Source organism: Bos grunniens, chromosome X, assembly GCF_055505025.1.
Source record: "Bos grunniens cultivar Pamir isolate PY7600 chromosome X, Bosgru_T2T1.0, whole genome shotgun sequence".
Classification (NCBI taxonomy): domain Eukaryota; kingdom Metazoa; phylum Chordata; class Mammalia; order Artiodactyla; family Bovidae; genus Bos; species Bos grunniens.
Window position 1 is genome coordinate 16,852,935 of NC_141194.1, and position 19,732 is coordinate 16,872,666.

The 19,732-nt window shown below is 38.5% G+C and overlaps 2 protein-coding genes across 10 annotated transcripts in view; both read right to left on the bottom strand.

The window, feature by feature from the left end:
* Nucleotides 1-1,974: 1,974 nt before the first annotated feature.
* On the bottom strand, nt 1,975-11,834 carry EIF1AX (eukaryotic translation initiation factor 1A X-linked). Its single transcript, XM_086387471.1, has 7 exons — nt 11,632-11,834; nt 10,719-10,802; nt 8,599-8,702; nt 7,523-7,573; nt 4,879-4,960; nt 4,008-4,099; nt 1,975-2,081 (listed from the first exon to the last, which is right to left on the bottom strand). The coding sequence occupies exons 1-7, from the start codon at nt 11,645-11,647 to the stop codon at nt 2,076-2,078; spliced, it is 435 nt and encodes a 144-aa protein (XP_086243597.1). The 5' UTR covers nt 11,648-11,834; the 3' UTR covers nt 1,975-2,075.
* Nucleotides 11,835-13,566: 1,732 nt separating this feature from the next.
* The window catches only part of RPS6KA3 (ribosomal protein S6 kinase A3), a 112,275-nt gene continuing 106,109 nt past the window's right edge, over nt 13,567-19,732 (bottom strand). For all 9 annotated transcript variants that reach the window (XM_086387479.1, XM_086387478.1, XM_086387475.1 and 6 more), the window contains one exon: nt 13,567-19,203. In XM_086387479.1, the coding sequence (XP_086243605.1) occupies nt 19,081-19,203 (123 nt within the window). In that variant the 3' untranslated portion in view covers nt 13,567-19,080. The remainder of the gene's footprint in view (nt 19,204-19,732) is intronic.

Consider the following 19,732-nt stretch of genomic DNA (forward strand, 5'->3'; position numbering starts at 1 on the left):
CTCCTTAAGAGGTGGTCTCTTTGAGAAGCTGGATGTTCAAGAAAGATTCAACAGTCAAACAATTAATTCTTGGCAAATCTCTTTTTTTACACAAACATTTGGTTTGGTTATTTAACCACCTTAGTAATACAACTTATACTCTAACTGGAATAAACATTGTATAAAAACACAAGCCTGTCAAACTCAATAGTGGTAACTATTACACCCTCTTTGCAGTAAGAATCATTATTCTTAGATTTCAAACACTTTATTTTCTTTCAGGGCACACCTTATAGCACTGTATTATAGGAATCAAACAGCGTAACAATTTTTTCTTAACGACCACTTCCATTCCAAATTCATGTGAAATATAATCAAATTAATTTTTACATTAAAGACAAGCAAGTAAAATAATTCCTCCAAGTAGTGTTGCATATGAACTACAAGTTTACCCCAACTATTTTAATCATCGTGATTTCAGATCTTCTAGAGTGCAACAGCACCAGATGGGACTGTTACTACCTCAACAAGAAAAAAGTCACTTGCAAACATAAGAATTAGTGTCATATTTGTAATTTGAAAAGAATCTTTAGACAAACCATTTGTTAAGGGAAGTAGAAAAACCAATGTTGGAGTTGTACCACCCCTACCATGAACTGTAGCACAGATGCAGGGTCAAAACATTCTTGGTAAAATAATGTGGAGGAAAGATCTACATAGGGCACACATTTAGCAAAGCACTTTTATGTACAGAAGCCTAAATATCTTAGGAGGTTTAGATTACTCCTTACGTCATTACTTTGTGATGACGACGATCACAAAGCCAAATTTTTCAAAGCTGTTTCCTTAAAAGTGTTAAAAGCTACAAGGACTTCTTTCATATGATTTCTATGTAGGTCTAGGTCCTGCCCTTAATTTCATCTTACTAGAAGTGATAATAGAAAACTAAGTAACACAGAGTAAATCTAAATTGCCAATAAAATACAAGCAAAAACACCTGTACACGTAATAAAATACATCCTAAACACAAAATAAGGGTTTAATATTCTCTACAGCACAATACTGACTTTTATGTTTCTCCCTTGTATGCAGCTCTTCCATTCAGAAACTGTAGACCATCTTTTCATTTCATTGTTATGCCTTCCTCTTTTCCCAGCTTAGAGATACTTTCCAAAAGGCTTAATTTGTACAAGAAGTTATGAAATTAAATTTTCATTTACACATAAGTGTTTATAAAGCACTCAAAATCCCAGTTTACATACATATGACTTCTGAAAATAAAACTTTTTGAACATAATCTTTTTGTTTTGCAAAAATATTCTACATAGCATGTGATCAGTCTTTTGTTGTTTGGGAAATCATCCGTGAACAGTAAGTTAGAAAAAAAAAGTTGATAAGTATATCAATGTCTCCGATGTTAAGAGAACTGGGTGCCACCTAGTGTTTGACTTCTGCAACTACTAACTCTACAAATTCAAAATTGCTATTAAAACCCAGGTTCTAAAAACTGCACTTTGGAAATGCCTTTTTCGTGACAGTGGCAAAATAAGATCATGAAAAAAAAAGTATATGATATCAAAGTTAGTATAAAAATAACCAAATGCCACTTAAATATGAAAAACAGATCATTTTTGACTTCATATGAAGATTTCTGCTTCCCTTAAATTGTACCAAAATCTTAAGGGAACTAGGTAACTGGATATATAAAAATTCATTGTACAGTCAACAGGTAAGTCAAAACTAGGGCTTAATTATAATTTATAATGAGTGTATGGCAAGTGGTTTATTCAAAACATCCATTTACTTATTACTGGAAGTGGTCAAAGTAGGAAAGGCAGTAATCCATTTTTTTCCTTTTTTGAAAGAGCAGATGTCTTTTATCCAAGCTCCATTATACCAAAAGAACAAAGTGGCCTAACATTTCACTTAAGTGAATTCAGCATTACCAGTTTTTAAAGAAATACCTTAGAAACAAAATCACTCTGCTTTAGCAAATTTTGCTGCTAATGAAACTTTTATTTTAACGAGTCACAGTTAACATCCAAACTGTTGAACAATCTTCAGAGAAAACTGGAATGTGCGAGGCTGAGTTCACTTTAGATCTGGAAGAAAAAAAATCAGATCAATCAAAAGAATTTTTATACTCCAACAGTCTACCTCATGTAAGGGGCACATGCACCCTCTTTATCTTTAGACTATCTGGGAAACAAATTCAGTTTGAAGAGGAAATTCTGTACAGTAGGATTTTCTCAATTCTGGTCTGCTGCCAGTGAATCTTTACAAATTCCTTCAGAATGCTATACGTTATGCAGAATATTATCTATAAAGATTAGTGTCTGTCCTTTCATGCTAGTGACTAGAAATTTATCTCAGGGGTGGGAGCAGACACAAGGAGTGTTACTTCCTCAAGAAAGGGCCAAGTGTGATACCAAATTCTCCTACCAGTCAACCTGGTTATAGAGGTGAAGGCAAGAACACACAGAAACCATTTGGAGAAACACCTTGGGGAAGAAGTAGTGTTCTCAGGTGATAAAACAATACTTACAAAACGTACAAGCCAACTCAAATTACTTTAATAACTACTGTCTTTATTATCCCAGTTCTGAGGAAGCACTGGCACAAATTTAAAAGTATTCTTCTTAGAAAAGCTTTACCCTATCTAGATCCTCACCCTATCTATCACCTCTGTGTATGTGACTTCAGACTCAGGCATGTTCTCTGACTAGGTTCTTAAGTTCCTAAAAAAGGTCTTCTACCCCATCTGTCAGAATCTTGGGATCACTCCTTGATCTATAATACAACAGCTCCATGTCAGGTTACTGTCACAGAATATTATCGATAAATCTACTGTCCAAGTATCATTAACAGTTTAGTCACAGGAATCCTCTGGCTAAGGGGTCTCCAAACGGAGGTAACATTAAAAATAGAATGATGGATTTATTTCTTAACCCTTATTAATTTTCTATTTTAGGGTATGCTTTAAATTACAGTACTGTAGGTTTTGTGCTCAAATTTTCTCTAAGTCATGGTGTATTCTAAATGGTTTGGAGATACATCAAAATATGTAAGATGGACTGACAGATGAATACAAGTATAGATAGAAATATGATACACCAAGTTTAGAAATATGTTAATTATAAAATCTTGGTGGTAGGTATCACTTACTCAGTGTTCCTCAAGACCAGTTTTTGCTTTTTTGCGGGGGAGCTGTGCCACAAAGCTTGTGGGATCTTGGTTCCCTGACCAGGGATCAAACTCAAGCTGTCAGCAGTGAAAGCACAGAGTCCTAACCACTGGCAATCCAGGGAGTCCCTTTAACAGGGCTTTTAATGTTATGTTGTAATTCCAATGCTTCATACCAAACTGGTTCAAACAAGATTATTCTTCTAATATACTAGTTTCAATTAAGAGAAGGCATGTTTGTACCACACAGGGAATATAGCCATTTATATTAATAATAACTATAAACACCCTATGCTATGCTATGCTAAGTCACTTCAGTTGTGTCCGACTCTGTGTGACCCCATAGACGGCAGCCACCAGGCTCCCCCATCCCTGGGATTCTCCAGGCAAGAACACTGGAGTGGGTTGCCATTTCCTTCTCCAATGCATGAAAGTGAAAAGTAAAAGCGAAGTTGCTCAGTCGTGTCCGACTCTTAGCGACCCCATGGACTGCAGCCTACCAGGCTCCTCCATCCATGGGATTTTCCAGGCAAGAGTACTGGAGTGGGGTGCCATTGCCTTCTCCGATAAACACACTATATTCAAAATTGTGAATCCATATATTGTACATTTGTTAACTTACATAATATTCTACATCAACTATATCTCAATTAATAAAAGAAAAGGCCTGTTTCTTGGATAAAATCTTATTTCTCACAATTTCTTAACAGCTCTTTCTCTAGATACTCTAGCAAATACTGATCTTTTCAGGAAGAAATATTGAAAAAGATCATAAAATTCTCATAAGCACAAACAATTTGACTAGCACAAACGAAAGTTGAGAAACACAAGGTGCATCAACTTACATCATCAATGTCTTCATCATCATCTCCGATGTCATCAAACTGGATTTCATCATCATCTCCAGGACCAAATGTATCAGTTTCATTGATTTTAGCTTAAGAAACAATAACAAATATAGTCATATAATATAGCCAAGATGTTAACAAAAATGAATTAAAGTGCCCACTGAAAGCAGTAGTTGGGTATCAAACACTGAACTATACAAGTCAAACTTTTAATTTAATCTGTTTCATTATCAAAAATATCCTTGTACTGTCTACCTAACAACCCTAGTATATAGAACACTATTTTACACAACAACATCTCTAAGTCAAGATAGAAATAGCTTTCTTTTGTTCACAAAGGTATTTTTAGTGAGGCTGGCTCCAATTAAACAAACTCTGAACTATTACAACTTCCAGCTACACTTCAAAAAAGGTAGTACATGTTAACGACCCAGAAATTATCATACACATCAATCAGAAAAATTTGGTTATATCATGCTTATCCCTTAATTAACAGAAATGAACCAGGAACTGCTAGTCCTATTCCCAGATATATTAGTATTTCCTAGACTGGAAATGTGAAGTAAATAATTACAGCAGGATTTTCACACCCAAGTAAAATAACAGTTTTCTTGGTAATATGCAATAACCAAAATATAGTCCAGGGCTCATAAACGATAAATCCTCACCAAAAATATAGTTATTAGAAACAGAATCTCAATTACTTTCTTCTTAAGGTGTCTAGTAATATGAAGTGAAGGTAGGCATACTTGGACTGAATCACGTAAAGACAAAACTAAATATGCAAAATCCAAAAAATTCTATCAAAATTCCTTCATCTAAATCAAGGATTAACAGCATATTAATAGGTTAATAACTCAGACATTACCATGTTCTGGAAGCTCGCCATATGCCTTCAGACTTCTAGCCTCATCTGCATTGTATTTTAAGATTACATCAGCTTTATTATCCTTAAAAAGAGACACATAATGTTTAAAAATAATTATGCCAAAATACTATCCATTAATTTCATAAATTAGTTTCAAACTGGATAAAAAATTAAATTTCACTGTTGTGCTATTAAACTCTTCTTTTCTTAAATTTTAAAGTTTTCTCCTACGCTCTGAAAAACATTCTTCGGTTTAAGTCAGTCTGAAGAATCTTGCATATGTAAGCAAATAATGATCAACAAGCTTAGGGAAGACATTTATATAGATTTCACTTCAAAAGAAGCAGAACTGTGCAGACCCAATTTTTTAGTTACCCTGGGATTAGAAGTCTTTTGAAAAATAAAAATTCACTGGGACCATAATTTATAGGTGATTAAACACTAATTCAAAAATTGAGACAGGGATAATGACCTAAGGGAATTATTATACTTTTCCATAATCAGTGGTTCTTAGGGTACAAATCCATCAGAATCTCTTGTGGAGCTTTTTTATGTCTATGCTTAGTCATTTCTGACTCTTTGTGATCCCATGGACTGTAGCCCACCAGGCTCCCCTGTCCATCGAATTCTCTAGACAAGAATACTGGAGTCGGTTGCCATTTCCTCCTCCAGGTCATCTTCCCAATCCAGGGATCTAACCCATGTCTTGGCAAGCAGATTCTTAACCAGTAATGCTACCTGGGTGGAGCTTTTATATCTCCTGATAAATTAGGAGTTGTGGAATGAAGACCATGAGAGTGTATTTGTAAAATACATGGCTATTTCTGATGCAAGTGTCCCACTGAAAATGAATGCTTCATAACATTCACACTTTCCCATTTGAAAAGAATCTGACTTAATTAAGGAAGAAAAACGGGTTGAAGCCAATTGTCACAAGTTCAAAAAAATTTTTGGACCTGAAAGAAGGTCCAAAGAAAGGCAGGAAAGTGATCACAGTGACCCAAGAATGGTATGATTCAGGACCAGCACTTCTCAAAAAGCATTATGCACAGAAGCCCAAGGAGATTCTGGTTAAAACACACATTCTGATTGAGGCGGCCTGGGGTGGGGTCCAAGAATCTGCATTTCTAACAAGTAACTGAAAGCTAGTGATACTACTGGCCCCTGTACCACCCTCTCCGTGGCAGGGGCATAAAAGAAGGATCATGAGAAATTAAGAATCAGAACATTTATTTTAGCTGTCATTTTAGAGTATCAATATGAATGCTACTCAGGTGGCACTAGCGATAAAGGACCCACCTGCCAATGCAGGAGATTTAAGACACTCAGGTTTGATCCCTGGAGGAGGGCATGGCAACCCACTCCAGTATTCCTGCCTGGAGAAGCTTATGGACAAAGGATCCTGGTGGGTTACAGTCCCTGGGGTCACAGTCAGGCACAACTGAAGCAACTCAGCACGCTAGCACGCATGCATGAATGTTACATCTTTCAGAACCTTGACTTCTGTATCTGTCAAACAGGGAATTAATTCTACTTCTGAGGTTCTCTTTAAGATCAAAAGAAGAAAGTGGACATTTAAAATAATGAGTTTAGAGCACTCTATCTCAATGTCAGCACTGTTTATGTTTTCAGCCATATAATTCTTTGCTGTAGGGACAAATCTGTGTCTTTTAGGATGTTCAGCATCACCCCTGGTTTCTATCAATTAGATGCCAACAGCACTGCCCTTTACCCCCATGTGTACAAACCAGTCATGTCTCCAGACACTGCCAAATGTCTCCTGGAGGAAAGTCACCCACAGTGGAGAACCATTGATTTAAAGTAGTAATTTTAATTCTTTATTCTGGAACATACATTTAAAAAATCAGAGTATGATCAGAGTTATAAAAATAGAAACACTATCACTCAAAATGTAAATATATACATGGTGATGAGTTCCAATAGGTGGAAACCAAATAGATTTCACAGACTCACAATGGGTAGAGTCTCCAGGTAGAGATCACTGAAGGGCAACTACCATTTTCTTCCCTAAGTTCCCATCTAAATTTAGAGCACAAGAGTTGGATATGACTGAGTGACTGAACACACACACTTTTATCATGATTTGTCTTGTAATTACTTGTGTGCCTCTTATTCTCTCCACTGTCAGGCCATAAGCATTTTGTAGATGGCAGCCTGACTCACTCAGTTGTATCCCCTAGAGTAATGGTTTTCATATTTTTATTTCAATATGTATAAATTTAAAAAATTGGGGCAGGCAGGCAATCCAACATAAAATTACATTTTTATCCTGCCAACTAAGAACACTAACAAAACTACAGTATAGTATCCTTCATTCCAAAAAGGGAACTTCTAAATATCCAAAAGAGAAAAAGGAGCATTTAGCTTCATGAAAAATTCACACTGTGATTCTTCTATAGTGAAAATGCAGACTCCATAGACTGGCACTGGGGAACCATGATCCCTGGGGTACCCAGCACAATGCCTATGACAGAACTGGCCCTTAAGAAATGTTTACTGACACAATACTGAGCAGCCTACTTGTCTGGAAACTAGTCAAATTTGGTTATGACTTATGTTCTAAACATCAGTTGCTCACCAAATTCAAGCAAGTAAACAATGAAAAATTTAATAATATTTTTACCTGGTAGTCCCGTAGACCAACCAATATAATGTCTGAGGTATTTATCCAGACCTATAAAAGCCAGAACAGGTTACATTTAAAATAAAAATATTCAACCAAGAGCAATGTTGAGTCAGTCTTCCCACAACACATACATACTATTCACTCAACTATGGGTAGAGTATCTACATTTAGGGGAAAAAAACTACAATGAGCAGCTGAGCCATTTTAAAGTTTCTATTATTTGGGATATTAGAAAAATAACAATGTTATTTAACTACTTGACAGTTTAATAATTCCAGAGGACCAACGATTAGTTTAGCAATTAAGGGATTTCTAATACTGAACCACTCCAAGTGGTTGGTTACCCATTACATACGAGAATAGTAAAATTAGAAATGTGGTTTTACCTTCCCCCCATGTACTCAAATACACACAGGAAACAAAATCCCTTTAGTTTGGTAACAGAAGCATTAATGACCCAATTATTTTTTTAATCATAAAGTCAAGATTAGAGGGACTTCTAACCAACCTCATGAATAAATAAATCTGTCTGATCAGCTACACTGATGGGAAATTAATCATTTCTTTCCAAGGCTGTCCATTCATGATTTCAATTCAGGAAATTTAACATTAATACAACACTTATTTACCATTAGTTCATATTCAAATTTCTTAACACTCCTTACAACTATTTTCCCCAACCCCAAGTCAGAACCCAAATAAGGACCACTTATTGCACATAACCAATGAGTCTCTTTAATCTTCTTTACATTGAAATAGACCTTCCAGCATTTTTTTTTCTTTCATGACAGTAACATTGCATGTATTGGATTGGCCAAAAAGCTGGCTCGTGTTTTTCCTTAAGTTGTTACGGCCAACCCAATATTCACAGTCAGATGATTTGTTTTACAATGTGCCCCTCAATTTGGGCTTGTTAATTATTTTCTCACGATTAGATTCAGGTTAACCACCTTGGGCAGGAATACAACATAAACGATGCTAAAAAAAGGTCCCTGGCCCATAAAAACCTTACTGCCATTTCTCCCCCTTTAACCATAATTTTATATTAAAGTAAAACAAGTCTCCACAGCTACCTTCTTTCTCAGTTTCCCTCTGATGTGGCACAATCTCTTAACACCATCGAAACACATCGCTTCCAATCTTCCGTTTCCCAACATTTTGATTACTTGGGCATACTCTGGATGAGGGAAAAGAAAAGGGTATAGGACATTGCTCAATTTCTGATAAAGGCAACTTAAAGTCCACATAAGTTCATTAGAACACATAGGTGTGTTGGTTAGGAGTAAGTATTCGCAGTAAAGTTAAATACAAGGGCGTGATAAACACCTAGTATACAGCAGAGCCAGAATCAAAGCTGTGGAATGCCATGTCCATGACAAGCTGTCTCTACCAGAAATATTTTAATTACCTACTAACTCACTGTGAGTTAAGTAGACTGACCATGGTCTTCATCACTGTATGCTCTACTTCTGGAGATCAAAGTGGCTTGTCCCAAAATATACACTAAAATGTTCCTCATCAATCGCTCACTTTGGATCCTCACCCAGTTATGGATCTCCTTTCCCTCAGAGGAAGGTTAGCCTTTAGAGACTGGTCACAACACAATTTTTGGTACACTAGCAAATAAAAGCAGCTTGAACGTTATTCATGTCTTTGTGATTATTTTGGTTTTTGTAAAGCTGGAAAGATGTTCCCAGGCAAATGCCAAACTTTTAAATCAAAATCTTTCCAAAATGGTACTGAGGAAGCCACCCTGTTTTGCTGCCATTTGAAAAACTGAGATTATACCCTGGCTTGCACAAGGGTCATCTCTTGTGGCCCAGAAGATTGGAGGTGGGGGATGGGGTCACTCCAGAACTTTTCGCTTACTCAAGTTGTGTTTAAGAAGAGGCTATCCACCAGTGTGTAAATATAATGAAACCTAACTTTCAAAGGTTCACCTGTGGGATTGCAAAGTGGCAGTGTTACTCAGACTGCAGTGAATCTAGCACCCACTTACCACCTCAATATTGCTGGTCAATTAAAAGGTAGCCTCTCTTCCAAAGAGGGAGGGGGAAACATGAAAAAGAACTAATGGTAGTCAAAATAAAGTCAATTGCTAAAGGAGGTAAAAATGACCAAGGCTAAGAAATAAAAAGGTCTTTCAGCCAGATACTGTGTTTCATTTTCAGTGGCTTATACATATTCATGGTATGAACAAATTCATCAAGTTCTATAAAAGAGACAATTAGAAAAAGTTATTTGTTAAAAACTGCTGGAAATTACTGAGATAAATATAAAAATTTAAATATGATTATATACTGGACAGATAACATATTCACGTTAAAATACCTGAGAGTGAGTTGGTGATGGACAGGGAAGCCTGGCACGCTGCAGTTCATGGGGTTGCAAAAAGTCGGACACAACTGAGCGACTGAACTGATAACCTTAGTTATCTGAGAATAGACTTGTTCTTAGGAGACACATGATGAAGCACTCATAGTCAGGGAAAAGTACCATAGTACCATGATGTCTGCAATCAACTTCCAAATGGTTCAAGATGGATGGAGACACATACAAACACACACGTGCACATGTGAAGTGTTTAAGGGAATTCATGGTACTTAAACTCCAACTTTTCTGAAAGTTTGAAATTACTCAAAATAAAAACATGGGAAACTAGTGTTATTACTTAAAAGTCTTAATTGGTTTGAAAAGGTCAAGTCAATGGTTCAGTTTCATTTCACTGTATTTTAGAAATTATTGATAAATGCCAGTACAACTGGAGAAGTAAGGGAAAGGCTTTGGATTCATTCCTCTAATAACCATGGTCTATTGAACACACTATGTAGCACCATTCACTATCAAAAAAAAGCCAACTAAGTCATGGAATTGTCAACAATATAGCTTTTGAAGTTTAGTTCCCTCTGAACAGTTCAATTCATTCTTAGTTCTGAGGGTGTTCACATAAAATAGTGAAACATACGTATTTACAGAAATGCCATCAACCCTCAACAAAGGCTGAGTATACACGAAATAACTACAAAGAAATGCTCTGGAGAAGTGTGGGGGATGAGAAAGCGAGAAGAGCAAGAAGGGACACTGCATTTTTTGCTCCAGATTATGAACAGTATCTTTTATGTTTAGAAATTGAATATCTTTATTTACAAAAGAGAACTATTACTGAAAGAAACCTAACTTATTAAATTCTTACCTTGCCCATCTTCTTTGAACACCAGCTCTCTCTTTTCAGATTCATTCTCATTCTTGCCTCTGCGTCTGTTTTTACCTCCTTTACCTAATAGTTTTTAAAGAAAAAGACATTATCTGAAAAACAGTAGAAAAAGAAACTAAGGCTTATAAAACATTCATGACTAATTTTATAAAATAAGGTCTCTCTGTACCTGCTCTCCCAAATGAAAGATCTGTGTGCAAAAAGATAAATGGGCCGGAGGTGGGCCCGGCAGAGTTCTCACTACTGTAATGGAACACACTGATTTTTGCAGTAGTAGAGGGAGACAAAGTTGTGGCAACTCTGAGAGTTTACACTGGATCTGTAGAATACATCAAGCCAGTAAAAAAGCAAGGTCCTAGCTGCCTGAACTTGAAAACCACCAAGATGTCCTTCAGTAGGTAAACGGATAAACTGGTATTTCCATATAATGTGTACTATTTATTAATAAAAAGAAGCTATCAAGCAACTGCCCATACAGAATCCCACGCGGGAGTACTGATGGCCACTTAAAGCAGCCATCACCCTGTGAAAGTTAACAACTGCCGGTAAGGCCACAGGCGCCCATGCGGGAAGCCCAGGCCGCACGGAGGTCTACCCACAGGTCCCTATAGCGCCGGGGTCTGTCTGGCGCGAATTACGAGCAGAAGCACACGTTCTCCCACAGGAGGCCCTTCAAAAATGGCGTCGGCTCCACCCCAATGTGACCAAACTGGAAGCCTGAAGTAACTTCTCAGCTCCTCCCCCGAGACCAGAATCGCGTCCGGATAGTCTAGCTGTGTGAAGGCAGGCCGGAGAGGAAAGTTATTGCGGCCTAGGCCATGCGGAGGCCGCGGACAGAGTAAGGGAGACCGGGCAGAGGGGAGTCGTGGTCCTGAGGTACAAGCGGCATTACCTTTATTCTTAGGCATGGCGGTGACGACGCACTTGAGGCGTCCCCGACTTCTCTCCGAGTGGTGGCGGCGACTCCTCTGAAGGGAGACGCGTGAGATAGGGTGACACGAACTGGCTGCGAGAGACCAGGTCGCGTCTGCGGGAGTCGGGCGACGGACGTCTTCCGAGATCCGCCTTCCCCGACGCTCGGCCGCAGCAAATGGCGTCGCGCCTGCTTGCGTCCGTTATCTCCACCTCCCAACGTCAGCAGGCCACGCCCCCTTCTACCTACGGCGCATGCGTGGCTGGATGACTCCTATTGTTAGATAGGCAGACGCGCTCTCAGACCGTTAACGGCCGTTGGTGGAGCCCCGCGGGAGGCCGGGGGCGGGGCACGTGAGCCCGAGAGCGGGGCACGTGAGCCCGAGAGCGGGGCACGTGTGCACGAGAGCAGGGGCGGGGCCATGAGCCCGGGGGCGGGGCCGCGAGCCCGCGAGTAGGGGCGGGGCCGTGAGCCCGAGAGCGGGGCACGTGTGCACGAGAGCAGGGGCGGGGCCATGAGCCCGGGGGCGGGGCCGCGAGCCCGCGAGTAGGGGCGGGGCCGTGAGCCCGGGGGCAGGGCCGTGAGCCTGGGAGCAGACGGAGTCTTGGAGGCAGTGGGGGGGGCCCAGGCCCCGCGGTACAGGCGTACTCAGGTAGCGCCCCCTGCTGCCTGGCGCCAGACTTCTACTCAGTTCAGTTCAGTCGCTCAGTCGTGCCCGACTCTGCGACCCCATGGACTGCAGCGCGCCAGGCCTCCCTGTCCATCACCAACTCCCGGACTTCTACTGCTTTGTGGCAAACTGACGTCTTCAGGTTTGAGCTGCGGGTTCATTAATCTCACAGTTCAGTTTTATTACTTGTCCCAAAGAGTAATATTTACGTGACACTTGTTATTACTTTGTAAGTGTTTCCTACCTCACTGTAAACCTAATTTGGCGGAGACCAAATCAGTTGCTTACTATTACCAGCGTTTAGCAGAATGTCTGGCACACAGTAGTTGCTCAGTACACACAGGAAGGGAGGGAAGAAGACAAACTCAGCATTAGGGGCTTAATTGTATCCTCCCAAAATCTGGAAAAGACTCTGATGCTGGGAGGGATTGGGGGCAGGAGGAGAAGGGGACGACAGAGGATGAGATGCATCACCGACTCGATGGACATGAGTTCAGGTGAACTCCGGGAGTTGGTGATGGATAGGGAGGCTGCCTGGCGTGCTGCAATTCATGGGGTCGCAAAGAGTCGTACACGACTGAGCAACTGAACTGAACTGAAAATTTGCATATTTAACTCATAACCCCCAATACCTCAGGATGTGACTTTGGAGAATAACCCCCAATACCTCAGGATGTGACTTTGGAGACAGGGTCTTTAAAGACGTAATTAAATTGAAATGCAATCATTAAGGTAGGCCCTGATCCAATATGACTAGGTGTCTTTATAAACAGAGATTAGGACACAGCACAGAAAGGAACACCGCATGAGCAGGAAGGTAGCTATCTACAAGCCCAGGGGAGAGACCTCAAAGGAAACCAATACTGCTAACACCCTGGTCTCAGATTGGTAGCCTCCAGAATGGTAAGAAAATAAATTTGTTTTTAAGCCACCCAGTCTGTGGTACTTTATTGGTAGCTTCAGCAAACTAATACAGCTGACTATGTAGGAGGAAGAGCTTCACTTTTAAGTAAGCTTATTTTAAATCACTTTTCTGAAAATGTTAGCATTTCAACATTTTCTAAGGAAGTGGACATTCCTAAGTGACAGAGAAATAAAGTACAATTGTCAAACAGTGGTTCTCTACCAGGAATGGTTGACAGTGTCTGGAGATACTTTTGGTTGTCACAACTGGGGAAGGAGGGCCGTGCTGCTGGCATCTAACAGACAAATCTAAGCAAAATAATCTCATAAAAGGACATACATGCATTTATTTGAAACTTTATTATATAAATTTTCATTTCTTTTAAAGATTACAAAACCTGTTCTGTGACAGGAATACAAGCAATATTGTTCCAGGATTATTCGTGGATACATCTGAAAGAGCTTAGATTATACATTAATAGTATGATTTGAAAACTTCCCAGATTAGACTCTTAAGTAAAACAATTTAAAATACTCAGTGATATTTAATCCTTTACAAGCATTTCATAATCATGGCAGCAGTGCCAAGCATCTGATGAGATTTAACCACCAATAAAAGGTACAATACATATAAACTCATGATATGGTGTCATGGGCTTCTGGCATGCCTTACTAGAGAGAAACTAGTATAAAGTAAAATCATATATAAGAGTATAAAAATATTTGTGACTTTTTTCTTTTTTAAAAACTGTTTAAGTAGATACCCACCCCTTTCCCACCCATGGCCAAAAATGCAAAATAATTACATCCCTTAGGTGTATACCTTCCCTTTTGCTTAGGGTAAGAGTTAAGATAAACGTAATACAGGTATATAATCTTAAGAGTTAAAAACTCATCACCCATAATTATTAAGGATGCTAAGGAATGGCAATACCTTGAAGCTTTTTTTTTTTTAATTAAAAAAGAAAGCCTTAGATGGTAAACTACACTTAGAGAAACGCAAACCAAAACCTTTGTCCTTATGCCCTTGCTTTATATTTTAAAGTTCTACTTTAAGTACTTGTTTGAAAAACTCAGTATACAGTTCACTCAGTACTATAGTGATAATAGGAGTAAAGATTTTCACTTCCATTAGATATTGAACTAATCTACTTAGAGAGGACTATTACAGCAACTCTCTTCTCACATACATTTACATACATTGTACTCCAATGGTATGTGCTCTAAAGAGGTTTTCTTGAGGTTTACACCTCTGTTTAGTCTCTAAAAATTTTCCTTTCCACTAATCTCTATTCAATGTCATATACTTTGCTAGTTGCTCTGGGAGAAGTCATGGACATTTAAACAGCTTATCATGCACTTCAAGGTTATATGGCAAAATAATGAGGAAAGTGCCTTTAGAGGTAGGAAGTAGGCTCTCATCCCAACCCTTGGTATGCCCTGTTATGAACAGTTAAAAGACTGGAATCAAAGTGGTAAATGTGAGACAGATAGTAATACAAGGCTTAAGAAAATTAAGTTGACTTTGCTACTAGAATTCATTGAGAACACTCAGTCACATTGGAACCAGTTACAGGTCATTCGATCACACAGAATACAGCAGTGTCAAAAATATATAAAGCGCACTGTAGATACAAAATCTTCTTGGCCATCCATATTTAGTTATTATCATTCTGTAGACTCTTCACTAGAAAAAGTGGTTAAGCATGGCTCTGCAGAACACCACAGTCCCAAGAAAACAAATTAAAAAAAAAAAACAAAAAAACCAGCAAATTTCATTCCTTCATTAATTGGTCTCCACTAATGGTCACTTGGGGAGACCAGCAAAATGTAAGCAATCTGGAGGTGAAGAGAGGGCTGTTTTCATTAAGTGAAATAAAAATGCTGAGTTAAGTCAACTTATCTGTGAATTAAATAAGGCTCAAAGTATACATCCAGTTTGTTAGTCACATGGAAGTGGACCTTTCAGAAGACAGAGCTCTAGCACTAGTTGGAACCCCCTGGTTTAAGCACCAAGGTCAGCTATGGAACTCATCGTATTTGTTAATCACAGAAAGCAGACCTTTTCTGACCATTTACATTCCTGAGATATCTGTCCTAATGCCTTTGTAAATTTCAAATGCTCGATACTACCATAAGAGAGAATTTTCTCTATAAAATATAGTCAAGCAACCTGAAAATTTTCAGCTCATGTATAAAGGCCAGGAAGTTGAGAAAAATTACAGCCATGTTGAAGTGTGTACTGCTGGCTTTTGTGGTGATGCACATTTGTACTAAGCCCCCAAATCGTGAATGCTTTTCTGCTGTCACCTGAGGCTGGATGTACCCTAGTGCTTTTCCTACCCAACCCATTGTGCCCAATCATGAAGCCTTTCCTGAGCTGAGGGTACAAGGTACAGCTAACAGACTAGCCCCACTTCCCATGATGTTCTCTTGTCCCAACAGTAACCATTTCTTAAAAATAGTTGGGAAAAGGTTGACCCAAACCAGCTCCTTGTAGCCCACTGTGTGTGAAATGCGGAATCTCTACTGCATACACACCACACCCTCTCCAGACACTCACCAAGTGACTTTTCCCACATGTCAGTCTCCAGCCTCACAGCATCCCAACTTTGTGCCTTGTCAAAATTATTATATTTTTGGACTTTTGGGGTTGCTTGCAAATAAATGAATCTATATCAATTCTGCTAAAGTGAAGAGTCTATTGTACTTAGAAGACATGTCTATGAATTAGGAACTGAAATTACTTATACAAAAAGTTCAGAGGACAAAAAACTTACCTTAATTTAGCATCATCGCTTGAAAGGGAAGATAGAAAACACATGGTACAGTGTAATCCAGATTTTCCAGTATGTGCTTGGTAATGTTAAATTCAACCTACCATTCTGGATTATTTTGGATTATAAGCTAAGAGGAGGTTTGTGAAAGTGGCCTGTTAGTTTAGTTCCTTCTTTCATACTGAAATATCCTTCAGACTGAACTAAAACCTCCTGGGAAGTAACCAGCAGCACTAATGGGAAAGGGCCTCACTCCAATTGTAGGGCCCAAGAGAAACTGGACTTGAAGAAATTAATGGAAAGGTTATCCCAGCAGAGGCACTACATTTAGAGCACATTGTTGGCCAAGTTTGTCTGCTCTAAGTCAAAGGCAATAGGAACACCAGAATCACAGATGAAATAAAGTATGAACTGCTTTTTAGGCAGAAGGCCTTCAGTTTTGTGAACATATAACCAGTTATCTCCAATAAAACTGGCAGCTCTTCTAGGCAGAGAAGGCAAAGAAGGCATTCATGTACCAGCAGAGGACTGCTCCAAGAACTATAGTTTTTGAACAACTCAGCACATGGTCATGTGATAATATGAGGGGAAGGCAGCACGGTGTTATGAGGGAAAGAAACTGAATGGGAAGTTAAGGATTCTAGTCTTTGCTCTGGGTCTCAGGTTCTTTACATGCAATATGAGAAAGTTGGACTAGACAATTTATAAGGATTTACACATTTACTTCTGGTTTTAAAAGACTATGATTAACAATACACCTAAGCACTTATGAAATAGCATCAGTGTCAAAAATCTGAAAAGATCCATTTTCTGCCTAGAATTACATAAGTGACAAGAATTTGGGATGACTGGAAATGGCAACCCACTCCAGTACTCTTGCCTGGAAAATTCCATGGACTGAGGAGCCTGGTGGGCTACAGTCCATGGGGTCACAAAGAGTCGGACATGACTGAGCGACTTCACTTTTCTGGTTTGAAACACTTAATAGAAGAGGAAAAAAAAAAAAAAAAAACCTTTATTTCCAGGCAATGGAAAGCAGGTGTTAATTGTTAGCATCCATATACTCAAGAATATTTTAAAACTTTGTCCATCTAGATTTTCTGAAATCCTTCCTCTTATGTATTTTTTTATTTAGAAGATAAATTTATATTTGATTTCTAGGCAATAATCATTTTGTGTCATCTGGGCAAATGGCATGATCACTTTTCTCTTTCTCTTGAATTACACAGAGGAGAAGTTAAGGAATAACAAGTGGCTTCCAAGACATTTAGATAAACCATACTTTCTTGGCTTTGTACTCTCAGGGGGAAGATTTAAAGCTTCTGGCAGGAAAAGAGATTTCTGATGTAAATGGCTTAGTACATGACTAGGAAAGATCTGTTCGGGCACATTCTCGACGAGATAAGTTAAAACACCTTTTCCTTGCTCGTATGTTTTTTGTATTACATACTGATGTATGCTAGGTAGCTTGGCAAAGATACAGGTAATAATGGATGCAGACATTTCTTTAATGAAATTGTGGAAACTACCAAATTTGATGTAGATAATGAATAAGCAGATACAGTGCCCATTATGAAAACTGATCATTTCTGAAATTAAAGACAGCATTATATGAAACTAACACAATATTGTAAATCAACTATACTCCAATAAAAATTTTTTAAAAAAGAAAAGAAAGCATTATATGGCTATAAATCATTAGGAGGAATTCAGAAAACACTCAATGCTAAACATTCACTTAGTCTACTTCAGCTATGATTTAAGGTTAGAACAGATAATATTTGATCCAGAATGTTTTATTCCCTAGAATAAGAAAGTTTAAGTCCAAATTTCATAGAGAGGCCCATGGCCTTTATTACATTCAAATTAGTGTTTACTGTAGAGCATCTTAATGGGATATAATTCATTATGATTTATCTTTTTCTTCCCCCCCCCAAAAAAGCATACTTTTCCTGCAGGTATATAAGAACAGTATCCTGTTATTCATATGCTAAATTCTGCAATTTGATCTATTTAGACACAAAAGATCTAATAGGATTTCAATGACCTGTTGCTAAATTTTCCTTTGCCATCTCTTCACCATGCCTTTTAAAGGTCTTTGATGTATATTGGGAAAAATCCCAAATGTATGCCAAATTCTAAGTATGGAGACGATTTAAGATAAAAAATGTAAGAACTACTTCCTTAATTAAGGAAAAAAGACCCTAAGGATTTGCAAAGTATATGGACTAACTTCATAGGTGTACTCTTGATGTCTGTCATACCACACACACACACACACACACACACACACAGTAACTTTCTCTATCACAAAAGCTCTCTAGGTTAGCCTGACAGAGCACCTGACTTTAAGAAACAAACAAACAAACAAACAAACAAACAAATGAACCAGTGAAACAGACATGGGGAAAGATATGTACATTTTGGAAGTATTACATTCAAAGGCTGTTCTACAATCTGGCCATTTTGAGGGCTGTCCAACAATACTGTTAATCCAGGTGAACTATTTAACCAGATTTAATAGTCAATTGATTAATAATAGATTCCAAGTTAAACAAGGCATGTATACGTTAAAGAAAGCAGTACAGAAATGTACTGTATATGAACTGTTTACAAAAACATACAAAATGTTGGATGGCACAAGGGATACAGTGCTAATAGAAACGGATTGTTTAAGCTAAGTGCTTAACATAAACTGTCCATCCCTATATCTAACGAAGAATATTTAAGGGACATGAAATATTTCCTATAAAAATAATGCTATGTGGTGTAGAGTACTTTATTCAGTGTATTTTTAGGTGGTATTCATGTGTTCATTATTATTCTTGTTGATTCAGTGAATATATCTTCATCATGTTTCCATTTTCATTTCATCCGAAGCTCCAGGAAAATCTAACTTGCTAACAATCATTTAAAGCGAGAAGAGACAAAAGCGGGAGCAGCAGCAGGAGCAGCAGCATTATGGGTACCAGCTGGGACAGTGTGTGCTTGCAGGTGCCTCTCAGATATGTGCTACCTGTCACCAGAACTTGTGCTATCAACTTACACCATGGTACCAAATATCTCACTGAGGTCACTTCACAGGGCTGTAGAGGTGATTTTTTTAATACCTCTCCGCTGAGCAAGAGTAGAGCGGCCTACTGGTTCCAAAACTGGTGACTGATTACGGTTTAAAGCAGAGTATGTAGCTGCCATGGCACCCTGAAAACAGGAAAGAAAGGTCACAAATAATGACAGTGGGTAGTCATTTATACACAGAATATGAAATGAATTTTCCCCAGATAATTTCTTCACATACAAATTTATATAGATTTTATTAGGCTCATAATGAAAATAACCACACTAGTCAAATTCTCTGATCTAACTAAAATTGAAGAGGGCAATGAGGGAGGTTGAAATTATGGATGAGAGAGGACAGGGGTGGGCTCATAACAACCAGTCCTTACTTTTCTCTGGACTATTCAATTGTTTTTTACCTCTGCAATCCTTTACCATGAGAGTCAGCAAGGAATGCTGGTTTGGAACTTGTGTTTTACCACTGCTGACAACCTCAAAGAGTCTGCTTTGGGTTGTGTGTAAGAAAGAAAAGTACAAAGAAAAGTCAGGAAGTCCACAAAGCTTATCTGATTAATAAACTCAGAAATCATTCCTAAACTAGCTTCAGGATGGTATTTTGGCATGCCTTGGCTTTTTCTTTTCTAAATCACCCACTGTATGAGAATCTCACCTG